Genomic DNA, 19,042 nt, shown 5'->3' with positions numbered 1-19,042 from the left:
TTAAAACTTAAACTAGTTGTCTACAGGTTTTGCTAGGATCGTTTGAAGAGAGCGTAACATCTTTTCATAAATCACAATCTATGGATTTTAGACTTGAATGTGAATATCCTGGACACAAACTTATCGTAAACACAAACCTTGTTTCTACTTGATTTGTATTGCATTCAAAAGATTTTAAAAGCTTGTAAGCTTTAAGTCTAATAATCTGATAAATATCCTGAAGACAAACCGATCGTAAACCTAAACGATTTCTCTACTTTATTCAGATTATGCAAAAATCTTGATCTAAACAGAATCTGTGCTCGTGTGCACGCTTTAAGTCTAATAATCTAAGTTTAATCACAAAGCATGGAACCTAGTTTGTTAGCAAGATTCTATCGTAAACTCAAACCATTTCTCTAGTTAATAAGAATTTTTGAAGACATCTTTAAAGCTTGCTTAATATTAGTTCCCTTTTGCCCAGTTTTAGAAGAGCAATTACGAAAATGATTTTATCCGAAAACGAAACCAAAAGCAAATGTGTTAAGAAAAAGCTCCCTTATGAAAATGAGTTAATTTGCAAAAAGCTTACACCATTGTTATTCCAGCAATATGATGAATAATGATGAGTTTTTTCCTTTATTTAACTCTATATTAGTTTCGTTTCAAGATATTTTCAAAATTTTGAGAACAAGGATCTATAAAAGATCCTTGTGGAGATAAACAAAAAACTCTTTTTTTTAACTTATACGTAAGCAAACACATATATAAGAACAAAACAAAGTAAAAGCTCTTGTTTATAACTTTCTTGCCTATGCCCATTCTAAAGAGATAAACATTAAGGTGGCAAACTCTCAGTTATTCGTATATAGATCAGGCATAGGCTGTGTGAGAAATAAAAGCGTTGATCGGTATTTTTCGCTCTTTAAAAAGATTGAACAGTTGAATTTAACAAAAGATTCTCTTTAACTTATACGTAAGATCACACATGTTTAAGAACAAACCTAGTTGAAGCAGAGATAAACAGAGATCTCGATACCAACCTCTAAGTCATACATTTCAAGCGCATTCTCTTCGTTACTGTTCAAATATTTATTAAGTTCAATTTAAATAGGGAAAAGCAAAAGGCACTCTTGCTTTCACTAATACCTAAGCTTACAAATGTTTGAAAGCCAAACTAGTCAAAGCTATCATTGCCATGTGATAAAAGGAGTTTTCTCCATAATTCAACAGAACAGGCATCGAAAGTGTAATGAGTGTTTTGCCGGGTTTTGTTACGTCTGAAGTTTTGAAAAGTAAAAGTTAATTCGTTTCCTTTAATTTGCCTTCAAAGGGTTAAATTGTCTTTAACAAAATTTGCATAAATGAGTGATTTTTTTATTGGCTGTCCCCACAAACCTGTTTTTGCAATTAAACATGAACTTAATATTTTTGATACCAGGAGTACAAACACTGTGTAGGCACAATACAAAACATATTGCGACGACGAAGACGACACACTTTTCCAGGCAAACAAACCGGCATATGGATAGACAGACGGACGGCCACAAAAAAATAAAGCGACACATGAATGGATAAAGTAGCATCATGTTATTAATACTTATATTACGAAATTTTCAACAACAATAACAACAGAAAAAACTCTTATTTTGATTGGCTGTAATAAATGCCAAAAAATAAGCAAAAGCTTTGGCAGAAAAAGGGCTAAACCGGAAATTAACGGTTAAACTAAAATGTTTTATTTTAAGTTTTTTTATAAAGAGAAAAAAGAAAGATGAAAGATTCACATCAAAAAAAAAAAAAAACTAAACTCGATCATAACAATCTGTCTCGATCGATGGGCAAAGGCTTATCTGCTTAAAAATAACAGATACATAAATATTTTTACTATATCAAGTTTGTTGTTTTTAATGTTTTCACAAACAATTTTTTTTGTATTGATAAACGTTTAAATTTTTTTTTTTTTTTGAAATTTTAAAATAAGCGTGCGTGCCTGTGTAGGTATTCATAAATATAAATCTGGGTAAAACCGAAAAAATATATATAAAAATATCAATTCTGATTATGTAATTTTGCGGTATGTTTTTTTGTTCAAAAAATAAAACTAAACACTAAAAGATATTAATATTCAAATTAATTTATTTATATTTTAATTAATTATTGCAAATTTTTGTTAAACAAATTTCTAATTTGTTTTCAAATCTGTTTTCAAATCAAAAAAAACCTGTCTTTAATGAATAATATTAATTCTCTTACCTGTACTTTGGGCAATTGTTGTGTAAAATAACCATTAACACACTGATCCTTAGGCACACACTGTTGACCACGTCCACGACACTCTAGCAAAGTGGGCAAATACTGTTGACCCACAAAGGGTGTGGCTCTTTTGCTTATCAGCGAGAGAAAGGCTGCTGCCGGACTTTGTTGTCTAAAGTCTTCATCGTGTCGACTTAATAAACCATTTTGATATTCACCATTCAGGAACATATTGGAGGAATATTGTGAACAATTTACTGCCGTAACGGCAAATAGTAAAGTGGCCAATAGGCCATATGCTAAACAGCTACAACGTGACATAATTTTTTTTAACTGATTATGAAAGTTGTATGGAAAAAGTGGGGGTTGGGGTTTGGTGTTACACAATTGTTGTTGTGTTTTGTTTTTGTATTTTAAATCCTGGTTTATTTTAACTAAAAGTAAACTAAAAAATAGAAAGGATAATTAGATATTTTAATTTTTTAAAAAAATCTTTATATTTTTACAAAAGTGTTTAAAATTTGTTTGTTTTTGGATTTTATTTCCATTTCATGCCGTAAAATTTTATGTGTTTCGTAACAGAACTATAGATTGATCTATAGTCAAGATTGTTGACTGATATTTATTCAAGATTGTAAAGAGATCTATAGTTAAGATTGGGTTGATCTATACTCAAGATTGTATGGACCGATATATCGTCATGATAGACTGATCTGTAGTCTAATTTTTCTAAAGTCTAGACTGTTCTTCTTAGTCAAGACTACAGACTGATCTATTGTCAATACTAAAGACTGGTCAATAGTCATGAACATAGACTGATCTATAGTCAAGACTATAGACTGATCTATAGTAAATACTATAGACTGATCTATAGTCAAGACTATAGACTGATCTATAGTAAATACTGAAGACTGATCTACAGTCAATAGTATAGACAGATCTATAGTAAATACTGCAGACCTATCTATAATCAAGACTATGGACTGATTTATAGTCAAGACTATAGACTGATCTATAGTCAAGACTATAGACTGAACTATAGTAAATACTGCAGACTGATCTATAGTTAAGACTATAGATTGATCTATAGTCAAGACTATAGACTGATCTATAGTCAAGACTATAGACTGATCTATAGTCAAAACTATAGACTGATCTATAGTCAAAACTATAGACTGATCTATAGTCAAGACTATAGACTGATCTATAGTCAAGTCTATAGACTGATCTATAGTCAAGACTATAGACTGATCTATAGTCAAGACTATAGACTGATCTATAGTCAAGACTATAGACTGATCTAAAGTTAAGACTATAGGCTGATCTATAGTCAAGACATTTTGCTGATATTGTTAACACTATATAACGATCTATCGTCAAGACTATGGACTGATCATTAGTCACGACTATGGACTGATTTTTAGTCAAGACTATATAACGATCTATCGTTAAGACGATCTATAGTAAAGTCTACAGACTGATCTGTAGTGAGACCATAGTGAAGTTTTATTATGATCTTTAAACTTATCTATCGTCAAGATTATACATTAATCTATAGACTGTTAATAAAGTTATTAATATATTACAAATCAATATTCAACAACATTCACTTATTAAAAGCAAAAATGTGAGAGCAAACTTTCTTAAAATAGCTACCAATAGAAAATTATTTATAAATTTAAATATCAAAAGAAAAACATAAAAACAAACAAATAATTTGTTTAAAATTATTAGCATTGATTTCAATAAAACATAATTTAGACATTTTTATAGAAATAAGCAAACGTTTGTAGACTTAATTGTTGCAATAATGAAATTTGTTTATAAAATATTTCAAAGATAATAAGAGACAATCTCTCTTAAGGAATTCAATAATTTTCTCTCATGCCTCCTACCACTAGCTTTAATATTGCTTAATAATTACAATTTAAATTAAATTTAATAATTGAGACATAAAATGTTTAATTTTATAGCTTTTAATGAGCAATAATGAAAATATTTGAAAATTATTTTTTTTTTTTGCACTATCACTAAATTTGAATGTTGTACAAATCCTATATCGTGAAGTTTTTCACATTTTTTTTTAATTAGCAAAAATTTACAAATTAATACTGGTTTTTTGGCATTTTATATATTTTTTTATAAATATTTAATTGAAATAGGATTTTGCAAAAATATACGTACTTGGTTACTCCATGTAGGAATGTTAGAAATTGGGTTAATGTATGAAACTCGTTTCATTTTTCTCTTTTTCTTTTTTTGGGTGTGTGTGTGGGAAATACAACTTTATGACTGGTGTCCCCAGATATGTGATATTTTGAGAAATCATAGAAATATGTGTAAAAAAGCTAGATAACATTTGTATGATTCTGTCAAAGTTAGACCAAGAACCAGTTTAGTGGATTGAGTCATTGGAAATATTTAATGAAATATTTTTACAAAGTTACTAAAGGCAGACAAATGGGATTTTTGCAAAGTCGCTGTTCATATGACATTAAATTGCCAGAAAACGTTGAAGATTTTTGTGAAAGCTTTTTAAGAAAGCTTTTTCCTATATCTAGGTTTCTCAAAGATTACCAAATAAGTTAAGAAAATGTCTGCAAATCTGTTCCCTACTTACAACTCAACTAAAGCTTTGGTGTTTTGTCTGAAAGCTTTCATCTCTCTGAATACTGAATCCCTTAAACTTTCTTGTCCTATCAAAAAAATGTTCAAAGCTTTTTGTAAAAGCTGTTAAAATAATTGCTCTTCGTTCATTCACACATCATTTGTTATACCTTCAAAGCAGACATAACGCCTTATAATTATATGCTTTTCAACACAACACTACTTTTAATAATTTGCCACTATTACAAATTGTTCGAAATAAATTTTATCTTTACTAAGTCAGGCGCATACTTTTTAGTGTTAAACATTAGCAATACATAAACTATAATTTCATAATGTGCCACTAACTCTTATACTTCAACTGAAACATTTACACAAACTCAAACTTACAACATATGTATGTACGTATACAGAAATATGTGAAGTTCTCATATGTTCGGTATATATTTTATATTACTTGTCACCTTGCAGCAATTATGACATTATCAACTTAATCACATTAAATTCTGCTGCAATATTTGGTGGCAGTCATAATGCTATGACAACATTTACTCATTTACACAAAATTTGTTCGTAAACTGTGGTTCAGCAGAGTACTATTTGTATCTGTAAAACACTACATTATTAATCATTGCTTCAACGTACCCTGTAGTTCTGGATTGCAGTATAGACTGATTGATAGTCAAGCTTAAATAGTATAGAGTGATCTATAGTCTAGACTGTAGACTGATTTATAGATTGATTTATAGTATAGACTGATCTATAGTCAAGACTATAAACTGATCTATAGTCAAGACTATAGACTGATCTATAGTCAAGACTATAGACTGATCTATAGTCAAGACTATAGACTGATCTATAGTCAAGACTATAGACTGATCCATAGTCAAGACTATAGACTGATCTATAGTCAAGACTATAGACTGATCCATAGTCAAGACTATAGACTGATCTATAGTCAAGACTATAGACTGATCTATAGTCAAGACTATATACTATAGATCTATAGTCAACACTTTAGAATGATCTATAGTAAAGACTTAAGACTAATTCATATTAAAGACTTAAGGCTGGTCTATGTATGGTCAAGGCTATAGACTGATCTATGTTTTGTTTTTAATGGCGGGAAATGAAAGTCACGATTGTCATTTATCTTAAATGTAAAGTTTGTATTTATAAGTATTTAATAACCATAGATATATAAGATCATGTCAAGCAAGGAAGAAGAAGATTCATGGTTGCCTTGTAAACCTACTGGGTTATTAATAATAACTTCTACCAATATATCCATAGATACAAGTACTTATTATTTGTACGTGTTCAAGTTTGTTTATTTTGCAAAATTCTATACATTTATTTTATTTATATAAATTTTTACGTAATAGATATTTCACGTTTAGTTCAAAATATTTATATTTCCATATTTGATATGTTTATTTTGAATATTAAAACGTTAAACGTTTCTGTAGAATATGCAATTGGTTTTGATTGGCATATGGTGATTTTTTGTTTCTCTATATGTAACTATAGTCTAGTAAAGTTTTTAGTTGATTTGAGATTTTTCAACACTTTTATCAATATATAAATTTTTTTCCTCCTATTAAGTTATATTTGTATATAATTAAAAAGAAACTATTTGTAACTTTTATTTTATAAAAAAAATGTTAAAAATGTGTGTAAAATGTTTCTTGGACATTTACATATGAATTATTTGATATGACAGCAGTTAGTTGTTAAATATATTTTCAATATTACAAATATTGTAACTGTGTAGTTTTATTTAAATTCCTTTTTAATTATTTACACAGGTTGTTTTTAGAGTATTGAGCTATTCTTGACTTACTTCCTATCAAGTTTATTAAATTAGTTTCTATTGTAATCAAGTTCTATAGATTTTATTGGAATAGGTTTTTTGGCCAAATATTTCAAAGATTATGAACTTAATTTTAAGTTGAAGGCTTAAGTTAAATTTGAATGATTATTGGACAAACCAATAGTTAATATCTGAGTGTTTAATTAATATCTTTTATATTCAAAAGCTTTCTGTGAAATCAAATTATACGTTATCAACTTAATAAGTGAGTGATCTATAGTTAATAGCCTTGACTATAGACTGATCTATAGTCAAGACTATAGACTGATCTATAGTCAAGACTATAGACTGATCTATAGTCAAGACTATAGACTGATCTATAGTCAAGACTATAGACTGATCTATAGTCAAGACTATAGACTGATCTATAGTCAAGACTATAGACTGATCTATAGTCAAGACTATAGACTGATCTATAGTCAAGACTATAGACTGATCTATAGTCAAGACTATAGACTGATCTATAGTCAAGACTATAGACTGATCTATAGTCAAGACTATAGACTGATCTATAGTCAAGACTATAGACTGATCTATAGCCAAGACTATTGACTGATCTATAGTCAAGACTATAGACTGATCCATAGTCAAGACTATACACTGATCTATAGTCAAGACCATAGACTGATCTATAGTAAAGTGTATGAACTAATCTATAGTCAAGTCTATTAACTGATCTATAGTAAATAATTTGGACTGAACTATAGTCAAGACTTTAGACTGCTCTATAGTCAAGACTACAGACTGATCTATAGTCAAGACTATAGACTGATCTATAGTCAAGATTGTAGACTGATCTATAGTCAAGACTATAGACTGATCTATAGTCAAGACTATGGACTAAACTATAGTCTAGACTATAGACTAAACTATAGTCTAGACTATCGACTAATCTAAAGTAAAGACTATAGAATTATCTTTAGTCAGGACTATAGAATGATAAATAGCCAAAACTATAGAATGATCTATAGTCAAGACTATAGAATGATCTATAGTCAAGGCTATAGAATGATCTGTAGTAAGTATAATAGAATGATCTATAGTCAAGGCTATAGAATGATCTATAGTCAAGACTATAGAATGATCTATAGTCAAGACTATAGAATGATCTATAGTCAAGACTAAAGAATGATCTATAGTCAAGACTATAGAATGAAAATTCGATTTGCTTACAATATTTTATCCCCTGTCCCAGTACTTAAAAAGCAGCCTGCGTATATTTTTAAAGTAACAGTTAAGGCATTAATATTAGAATCTTTTTTTGTACGATTTTGTTTTTTACTCCAACTCTTAAGCAACTCTATTAGTTGCGTTATTTACACAATTTTTTTCTTGCTTTCAAACTCCAACTCTAATGTTGCACATAATCGACACATGTGTTGGTCTGTCATGTTAAAAAATACATTTTTTTTTGGGTGTTTGTGGCATGTTCCAAGCATTATACTAGAAGGAAGTAAATAATTTTATTTAACAAAACATGTTGAGAATTTTAGCACATTACATTGTCAAAACATCAATAGTTTGGTATAATGTGTGGTAAAATTGACCCGAGAGTTTTTAGTCAGTGACAGACAGTCAGTAACGACTTGACTAGGCTTTTTTTGTTTGAACAAATTAGTTTTTATTTGTTAAGATAAATATTTTAATATTAATCAACCAGCACTTGTTAAGCACTTCTAAATTCATGAATTTAAACTAAAATTGCACATCAATTGTTGGATCGAGAGGGGGTTAAATAAAACACAAAATTTACGAAATTTGTTTTAAGTTTGTATTAACAAAACCAGCTGTTTGTTTTTGTTTTCTTTTTGAAAATAAAAAATATAAATAATTTTACTATATACCGGCTGTTGTATTTGTATATTTTGGTTAAAAATTTCTGGTTATAAACAAGAAACGCCTAAGTTGTTTAAAGAACAAAATTAGTTTTGTTTCCTAAAGATATATGATGCTTTTAATGGTTACATTTGGTAATTTTTATAATTTTCCAACTTAGTTAGTTATGGCTTTTAACCACAAGTACATATTTACTTAGATGCTCAATTTAGTCTGCTGCTTGTCTGTCTAATTGTCTGTCTTTGTCCGTTTTTCTTATTGTTTTTTTTTTTTGTTGCTCATTTGTTTGCAAGAAGATTTCAGAATAAAAGTTTTGCAATTTCCATTTTTGGAGGGTATAAACCAGTAAACCACCATACATTTTTGTTATTTAGCTTAACATAGCCGCCGCTTTTAGACTCACGACAACAATTCAACTCCTGCTAAATTTGTTCAACAGAACATCTTTAACCATAAACTTGTTGTGTGACTTGTTTTTTGGTTCACAATATACGAAAAAAAAAATAAAATATACATATGAAACGTTTATTAAAAGTAATAAATTTTTATATTTTTAAATTGTGTTTTTTTTTTTGTTCGGTTATTATGACACGCGACCATTTAACAATGATGCCATACAGCAAAAAAAAGTCATAGAAGGCAATTATAATATTTAATTTGTTTTGTTTAATCGGTTTTAAATAACTTTATTTGTTTGCTAAATAGTTGGTTGTTAAACAATTGTTTTAAGGTTAATTATATTTTAAGTAAATATTCTAAGGCTGGTTTTCCAGATTAGGCGGGAGACTAAAAGTCTGGAACAGTTGGTAAATGTTTGAAGTATAAAAAGGTTTTTGTTTATTGCTGGTTTTAACAGAACTATAGTTAATAATGTAGACAGATCTATTGCTAAGAATATAAACTGAAACTATATAGATTATAGTCAAGATTATTGACTGATCTATAGTAGAGACTAAAGAGAGATCTATAGCCAAAACTATAGACTGATCTATAGTCAATACTATAGACTGTTCTATAGTCAAGATTATAGACTGTTCTATAGTCAAGATTATAGACTGTTCTATAGTCAAAACTATAGACTGATCTGTAGTCAAGACTATAGACTGATCTATAGTCAAGACTATTGACTGATTTATAGTCAAGACTATAGACTGATCTATAGTCAAGACTATTGACTGATCTATAGTCAAGACTATAGACTGATCTATAGTCAAGTCTATAGACTGATCTGTAGTCAATACTATGGACTGATCTATAGTCAAGACTATAGACTGATTTATAGTCAAGACTATAGACTGATCTATAGTCAAGACTATAGACTGATCTGTAGTCAATACTATGGACTGATCTATTGTCAAGACTATAGACTGATCTATAGTCAAGACTATAAACTGATCTATAGTGAAGACTATAGACTGATCTATAGTCAAGACTATAGACTGATCTGTAGTCAAGACTATAGACTGATCTGTAGTCAATACCATGGACTGATCTATAGTCAAGACTATAGACTGATCTATAGTCAAGACTATAGACTGATCTATAGTCAAGACTATTGACTGATCTATACTCAAGACTATAGCCTGATCTATAGTCAAGACTATAGACTGATCTATAGTCAAGACTATAGACTGATCAATAGTCAAGACTATAGACTGATCTATAGTCAAGACTATAGACTGATCTATAGTTAAGACTACAGACTGATCTATAGTCAAGACTATAGACTGATCTATAAACAAGACTGCAGACTGATCTATAGTCAAGACTATAGACTGATCTATACTTAAGACTATAGACTGATCTATGGTTAAGACTATAGATAGACTGATCTTTAGTCAAGACTATAGATTGATCTATAGTCAAGACTATAGACTGATCTATAGTCAAGACTATAGACTGATCTATAGTCAAGACTATAGACTGATCTATAGTCAAGACTATAGACTGATCTATAGTCAAGACTATAGACTAATCTATAGTCAAGACTATAGACTAATCTATAGTCAAAACTATAGACTGATCTATAGTCAAGACTATAGACTGATCTATAGTCAAGACTATAGACTGATCTATAGTCAAGACTATAGACTGATCTATAGTCAAGACTATAGACTGAACTATAGTCAAGAATATTGACTGATCTATACTCAAGACTATAGACTGATCTATAGTCAAGACTATAGACTGATCTATAGTCAAGACTATAGACTGATCAATCGTCAAGACTATAGACTGATCTATAGTCAAGACTATAGACTGATCTATAGTTAAGACTACAGACTGATCTATAGTCAAGACTATAGACTGATCTATAGTCAAGACTATAGACTGATCTATAGTCAAGACTATAGACTGATCTATAGTCAAGACTATAGACTGATCTATAGTCAAGACTATAGACTGATATATAGTCAAGACTATAGACTGATCTATAGTCAAGACTATAGACTGATCTATAGTCAAGACTATAGACTGATCTATAGTCAAGACTATAGACTGATCTATAGTCAAGACTATAGACTGATCTTTAGTCATAATTATATACTGATCTATAAACAAGACTATAGTAAATATTATAAACAGATCTGTAGTCGAGGCTAAAGAATTATCTAAATCATTATTAAATACTGTTTAATTGTAAAGACTATAGATTGATCTATAGTCAGGACTGTGAACTGAAGATCTATAGTCAAGACTAACATTGATTTGTTAAACTTTACCAAATCAATATTATTATAAAATTATTACAAATTTCCAAATCATGTGATTTTTGCCAAAATTATTTAATGTTTTTTTTGTTAATAACATTGCTATATAAACTTTATATTACATAAACTTTTACTTATTTAAAAACAAAACAAAAAAATAATGTCACAAATTGTGTAAAATATTTAACGAGTTTCAATTTTATTTTACCTTTTAAAGATACCAATGACAAGATATTATTTTAGTTTTAAAAAATTTCAAATAAAAAAAAAACATTTTTAATACTAATTAAAAAATGCCACAAATTAGCTATCAACAAAAATTAAATATGCATAAAAAAACACCATGATTCATTAAAATTAACTAACGGTTTTTCAAAGTTTCTAAAAACAAATTATTAAAAAAAAAACAAACAGCTACTGAAAACATAAAACGCAATAAAAAAAAAAAACAAAAAAAAAAAACCCAAATTTAAACAACAAAATTTTGTAAATTTAAATTAGTGCAACCTAAATTTTTTCCAACACATAATTTCAACATAACCAATGTTTCCAGAATATTTCTTTTTTGCAAGTTTTAAAGTAAAAGAAATAGAAAGTATAAATTGTTTTGTTAAGGATTTTTTTTTAAATGAATCTGTTAGTTTGTATTAAATTTTTAAAACAAGTTCTTTTATATTATTTTTTTTGTTTTTATAATTTATGTGTAATTTATTTAAACTTAACAAAAAAACAACATCTCTTTAATCTTTTTTTTTTATAACAAATAAATAAATAATGCCAAAAGCATTCTTTTGACTATTATCATTTCTTTGGCTTGTTTACTTCGATTTTATTTGATTTTTTATCATCATCATCATTATTATTATTATAATTATTATTTTGTAGCTTATTGTATTTTGTCTATTATTAGAATTGACTAAATGCTTAAGTTATTCTAATGATTTAACAACAATTTTTGTTTTCGGTATATTAATTATTGAGCGAATTTACAAATCTGAACTATCAGGTTTGCGAATTAATTTTTCCAATTAAAATTTAAAAACACGTGCTTTAGCCGGTTTAATTTTAATGTAAATTGTTAAATTATGCTTAAATAGAAAAGTAATAAATTTTAGTTTTTTTTGCCAAACTATAAAAGATTTAAATTGTTTACATAATTTATTTTCAATATTTGATTTGTTTTTTTTTTAATGAGAAATTCCAAAGATAAAAGTTAAACTCAAAAAACTTCTGCAATTAATTGATCAAAATTTTAAGTTCAAAATTTATCTAGTTTTGACTTATAGACAAATCCCCTAAGTCCATTTTTTAAGTTTTAAAATTCTTACTTGGATGAGTGAATGCTGTTTCAGCTAGTTTTTAATAAAAAGCTTAAAATCATCCGAAATAATTACAAAAACTTTTAATTTGTCAAAATTAGTATCAAATAAGTCACAATAAAACTTAATATTTCGCTTATGACATGCTCAAACATGCTTTAATATAACAATGAATAAATTTTAATTCTTTAATAATATAAAACGATAAATATTTATGCTTTAAATTCTAATAATTAAATTATTGCTATATAATAGATAATAATCTCTAAATAATAAATTCTTAATATAGGTAAAATTTAGGCAATATTTATATGTATGACCTTTGACCTTTATTATTTTAATTGACAAATAAATGACAATTTATGAGTTGTTAAGCTTTAATTAACTTATTTTAATAAAAATACTTCAGAAATGACCTTCAATTACAAATTTTATCTAAAATTAGTAAAATTTGTATAATATTATATGTATGACCTTTGACCTTAAGTATTTGAATTAGCGAATCATAGGCATTTTGTTTAACTTTTAAACTTTAATTGACAAGACTAAATGATAATATATAATAAATCCCCTAAAAATATGAAAGACTTTTTAAATAAGGGAAATTTAAAAGTTTGACCCTTGACCTTGAATATCTGATATAACTGATAAATGTTATTCAATAATTTTTAAAGCTTTATTAATGAAATTAAAATGCAATCTTTTAAAATAAAATTACCTTAGTCATTCAAAAGACTTCTAATAAGCGAAACTTATGCAAATTTATATTTGTGAACTTTGACCTGTTACATTTTTAATAGAGTTTACGTAACATTTGCTAACCATTTAAGCTTTATTTAGAAACTTAAATAAATATTTTAAATAATAAATCTCAATATATAAATAACACATAAAAATAGTTAAAATTTAAGTAAATGTATATCATTAACCTTTGACCTTCAATCACCGACAAATAGCTAATTTAAGGCATTTGCTGATTTTCTTAAACTTTTTTTTTTAAAAATATTGGAGAAAAAAAGTGTCATTAATGACCTTCAAATAATTAACAATTTAAAATAATTGATATTTAAGCCAATTAAGGTCTATGACCTTTGACTTTAATATCTCAAGTAGTTGCGATATTTGATAAATAAAAAACTTTATTAGAAATTTTTAAAAAATTTTAATTCACAATTCTTTATAAATAAATAATTTGTAATAATAGAAGCACATTTAGTTCTATGACCTTTGACCTTCAGTATTTCAAGTAGCTGATACACAATATTGTATGAATGAAAAACTTTGGAAAACATTTTTAGTTCAAAATTATAAATAAATAATTTGTAATAATTGATATTTAAGCAAATTAAGTTCTATGACCGTTGACCTTCGTTATCTTAAGTAGCTGATATACGATATTTGATGAATGAAAAACTAATGAAAAACTTCGGTAAACATTTTTAGTTCGTAATCTTTTATAAATAATTTGTAAGAATTGATATTTAAGCAAATTTTTTTCAATGACCTTTGACCTTCAGTATCTAAAGTAGCTGATATGCAATATTTAGTAAAAGAAAACTTTCGTTAAAATTTTCAATAGTTTTTTTGTTCGAAATCCATTCATTTTAAAGCGTTAAATATTTTTAATTTATTTTAGAAGCGTTCAGACGACTTTAACTTTGCTATTTTGCAAAAAATCTGATAAATTTTTAAAATATCTTTTAATAAAAAGAACTTTAATTTTATAGCAGATTTTAAAGGATTTTATATAAAAGCGATTAAATTTTTTTAAATTGAATTTAATTTTTTTAAATTTAATTTATGCTTTTTAAAAAAATAGGTGAAATGTTAAGAAATTCGTTCTTATAACCTTTGACCTTTAAGCATTCTTTTAAAGTCTACAACTTTTAAAACATTTCCCATACAAAAGCTTTAATATAAAACTTATTAAAGACAATAGAAATGTTTAGAATTTAACACGTTTATAAGTGGAGAAAAGCTTAAATGTATTCTAATGACCTTTGACCCTAAAAGTTTTTGTATTAAAATCAATGCAGGTTAATAAAATTTGTTTTATTAAATTATGAAAGTTTGATTACTCTGTATTTGAATTGTTATTATTGTAAACAAAATTATTTGTTACTCTGTGGGTTTTTTTCAAAACAAAGTTTTGTTTATGTTGTTTGTTTCTTTTAATCAGTGATTTAAGATGTTGTCCTATATTTGTTTTGGGGTTATTGTCGAAATTTCTTTAAAATTTTGATTAGAAATTTAAAATGAAGTTCTTATTTTTTCTTAAAATTTATTATGTCGTTATGTTAAAAAAAAGAAATAAATTTGTCTAGATTTATAAAAAGAGTTGAAAGGTTTTTTGAAGTATTTTCAATTTTTTTAGGAAAAAGCTATTGCAAGCAAGGAGGCAAAAATAAGTTTTTATGAATTAATAAATTTGATAAACTTTAGAAATCAAATTTTTTTTAGAAAATTAAAAAAAAATAATAATTTTAACAAATTTTTAAAAATTTCATTAAAAAATCTATCTTGATGGGTTGTTTGGCATTTCAATGCTTTATAAAAATAGAAATGACAAAAATAATATTTATTTAATTGCATCTATTATTGTTGCTGCAGAAAATGCCAAATAGTTAAAACAAAAGACTTAAGACACAAACTTTCTTGTAATGGCCAAACAAACTTCAGGGTTTTAGCAGTAGCAGCCATTTTCTTTATAGGGCCATTAATGACAAAAATTCTTATGTTTTTACATAAATTTTCAACTTGAACATAAATTTGTTTAAGTACCAAGCACATAAAATACTTATTGTTACTTTTATTTAGTTTTTGTAGTTTTTTTTTTTTTTTGAACATAGAATTTTTAAATTATACACAAAGTCGTAAATTGTCAACAAACAAACAAAAAGCAGCAGCAGTTAAATTGCAAATAAAGTTATTTACAAATAAACAAAAATAGTCAACAATTTATATATTTATTTATTTGTTGTTTTTTTTTTTCCTTTAAAACAATAATCATAAACAAACAATAAAATAGCAGCCATTTATCTTTTAGTCTTTAAATAAATTCTAAGGGGATTTTCAGCAAAATTTTTAAAAGTCTTTGTTTATATTTTAAATGTTTTTTATATAAATCTTACACTTTTAGCAATTAATAAATTTAATCCTTTTTTAAGTTTTAATTTTGAAATTTTAAACACTTTTGTTTTTGTTTATTTTTCTTATAAATTTATATAAAACACTTTGTTTTTTTAAGTTAAAACAGTTCTTTAAAGTTTTTCTTAAATATTTAACTAGTTCATCACAGTTTTTTTTAAGTTTTTCTTTTCCATTAAATTTTAATTTATTTTAATATTTTATTTTATTTCATAAATAATATTCTTTACCTATTTTTTTAGATTTAATTTCTTTTATTTTTTGATTTGTCTAATTAAAAAAAAATTAAAGTTTTGAACACCAAAACGCTTAAGTCAACGTTCGCGCGCACTAGTTGTTTATAGATTGTGTTTATTTGTGCTAAAGTTGTGCCTTTTATATGCAGCCGCATTTTGTTGGGTGCTGCTTGACGTTTACGTTCCTACATAAGCGTTCATCTTTACAGTTTGGCAGCACCATATACATACATATGTTTAACTCTTCTTTTCTTAACTTACCACCAACAGTTTTTGCTTCTTTAAGCCACCATCACTTCGCTAGCCACAACATTCGGCAGCATCGCTCTGGCATCAGCTGCTTAACATATAAAGTGTTTGCAAAACAAGTGTTTTTGCTGTGCGTTGCTTCTCGTTTTATCTTTGTTTTTTTAACTTCTTAAAAATCTGCCAACGTTTGCTGCTAACGTTAACGTTTTTTTTTAATATATTTTTTTTGTAATAAACTTAAAGTTTACATTAGTCTCTTCAAATCTCTGTAGCCGGTTCTGTTAACGTCTACGTTCTCTGTTCTAGTAGAAGATGATGTTATTACTCTTAGTAACTCATTTGTATTTAACTCTTTTTCTCTGTTTGTTTTTATTTCTCTTTCTCAAATTTTGCATTTTGGCAAAACCAAAAGCATACACATATAATCTACACGTAATGTTATTTTTGTAATTGGGTGTTTGTTGGTTGGAAAAATGTTTTTGAATTCATTCAATTTCATTCATTCATTGCTGTTTTTTAATTATTCAAGTAAATATTAAACGAAAATTACTTAAAACGTTTGAAAATTAAAAATTTTCTTTGTTTTTAGTGAAGATATCAAATTGAAAAACAAAAGACTTAAGACACATACATACTTTTTTATTGTCGTTTCTTTTTATGGATATTAAAGTCAAAACTGTGGTTATTTATACAAAAGGATAACGAGACTCGTATATAAACAAATCTATATGCTGGCCTATATTCTTGTCTAGGATATAGTCTGGACCATAGAATAGTCTTCAATCTACTTTTTATTTTACACTACAGTCAAGTCTACAGTCTGGACTATACTGTGGACAATATTCTAGTCTACAGTCTGGACTATAGTCTATGGACTAGATTAAAAGCCTTAATATGGACAGTCAGACTACAGACTAAACTAAAGATTGGGCTATGGATTAGACTGTAGTTTAGATCATAGAATATACTGTACAATTGACCATAGTCCAGACTATAGGTCTAAGATCTAGTCTATAATCTTTACTGCAGTCTATTCCATAGTCATGTCTACCATCCACTATAGTCTAGCCTATAATTTAATTAATAGTCTGGACTATAGTCTCGTCTATAGTCTGGACTATAATCTCCTCTAAAGTTTGGACTATAGTTTCGTCTGGACGTTAGTCTTTGCTATAGTCCGGACTATAGTCTCTTCTATTGTTTTGAATATAGTCTGGTATATAGTTTGGACTATAGTCTCGTCTATAGTCTGGATTATAATCTCGTCTATAGTCGGGACTATAGTCTTGTCTATAGTCTTGTCTATAGTCTGGACTATAGTCTCGTCTAAGACGTCTATTTCATATTCGATTCTATAGTTAGGACATATAGTTAGGACTACTTTAGTCTACACTATACACACTCTATAGTTTTGACTTTCTATATTCTCAGCTATAGTCAGAGCTATAGTCTGGACTATAGCTTCGCATATAGTCTAGTCTATAGTATGGATTATAATATTCTCTATAGTTTTTATAGTCTATATTATGGACTTTAGACTTTTCTATAGGCGGACCTTTAGTCTGACCTATACTTTAGCTTTTAGTCTGGACATAAGCTTATGATATTTACTACCATATTGTCCGCAATCTAATCTAGTCCATAATATTTTTTTAGCCTGGAAATCCTAACTTGGAAATTAAATCCCCTTTGTTGCGTCTCAAGGTCACATTTGTTTTTTGTCAAAGCTTTAATAGTAATACTAATAGTATTTATACTAATTAAACAATGACTGCTAATTTTTGCATCTCATGCTGATGTCAAAACTATTACATCGTCGTCATTCATTTAGCTTAACAGTTATTTTCTCTTGTTCAAGATATTTAAGTGATTTAAAAATTTTTAAATTTTTTATAAAAAATTATTTTTCTATAATTACTAATTTCTCTTAGGAAGAAGATAGTAGGTATTTTTTTTAATTACATTTAAAAAAATGTTTATATCTTTTAATTGTTTATTTATTTCTTAAAGTAAACAGACTATAGACTAAACTAACTATAGTCCGGAATATAGACTAGACTACAGCCAGACTATAGTCCAGAGTATAGACTAGGCTATAGTCCACAATGTAGAGTGGACTATAGTTCTGTCCGGACTACAGACTGGACTACAGTTCAAACTATACACTTACCTATAATCTACAATAAAGAGTGGACTATAGGCCCTTTCAGACTTTAGACTGCACTATAGGCCCTTTCAGACTATAGACTGTACTATAGTCCCGTTCAGACTATAGACTGTACTATAGTCTCGTCCAGACTACAGACTGGACTATAGTCCCGTCCAGACAATAGACTGGACTATAGTCCCGTCCAGACTATAGACTGGACTATAGTCCCGTCCAGACTATAGACTGGACTATAGTCCCGTCCAGACTATAGACTGGACTATAGTCCCGTCCAGACTATAGACTGGACTATAGTCTCGTCCACACTATATACTGGACTATAGTCCCGTCCACACTATAGACCGTCCAGACCATAGACTGGACTATAGTCCCGTCCAAACTCTAGACTGCACTATAGTCCCGTCCATACTATAGGCTGGACTATAGTCCCATACAGACTATAGGCTGGACTATAGTCCCATACAGACTATAAACTGGACTACAGTTCAGACTATATATTATACTATACACTAGACTATAGTCAACAATATAGACTGGACTTAAGTCCAGACAAGATACTAGACTTTAGATTAATCCAGTCTATGGTCCGGACTATAAATATATTGGACTGACTATAGTTCAGACTATACTTTAGAGTAGATTATATACTATACGTTAGTCCT

The 19,042-nt window shown here is 27.7% G+C and overlaps 1 protein-coding gene across 1 annotated transcript in view; it reads right to left on the bottom strand.

Moving 5' to 3' along the window:
* LOC111677851 (inactive serine protease scarface) overlaps window positions 1–16,085 on the bottom strand; it is a 38,007-nt gene extending 21,922 nt beyond the window's left edge. Inside the window, exons 1-2 of the mRNA XM_023439052.2 lie at window positions 15,959–16,085; window positions 2,236–2,680 (exon numbers count right to left, since the gene is read on the bottom strand). Of these exons, the coding sequence (XP_023294820.2) occupies window positions 2,236–2,556 (321 nt within the window). The 5' untranslated portion in view covers window positions 2,557–2,680; window positions 15,959–16,085. The remainder of the gene's footprint in view (window positions 1–2,235; window positions 2,681–15,958) is intronic.
* Between the last annotated feature and the right edge of the window lie 2,957 nt (window positions 16,086–19,042).

The sequence above is a fragment of the Lucilia cuprina genome, chromosome 6 (genome assembly GCF_022045245.1).
Source record: "Lucilia cuprina isolate Lc7/37 chromosome 6, ASM2204524v1, whole genome shotgun sequence".
In the NCBI taxonomy this organism is placed as follows: Eukaryota; Metazoa; Arthropoda; class Insecta; order Diptera; family Calliphoridae; genus Lucilia; species Lucilia cuprina.
This window is presented reverse-complemented; position numbering and strand designations above follow the sequence as displayed.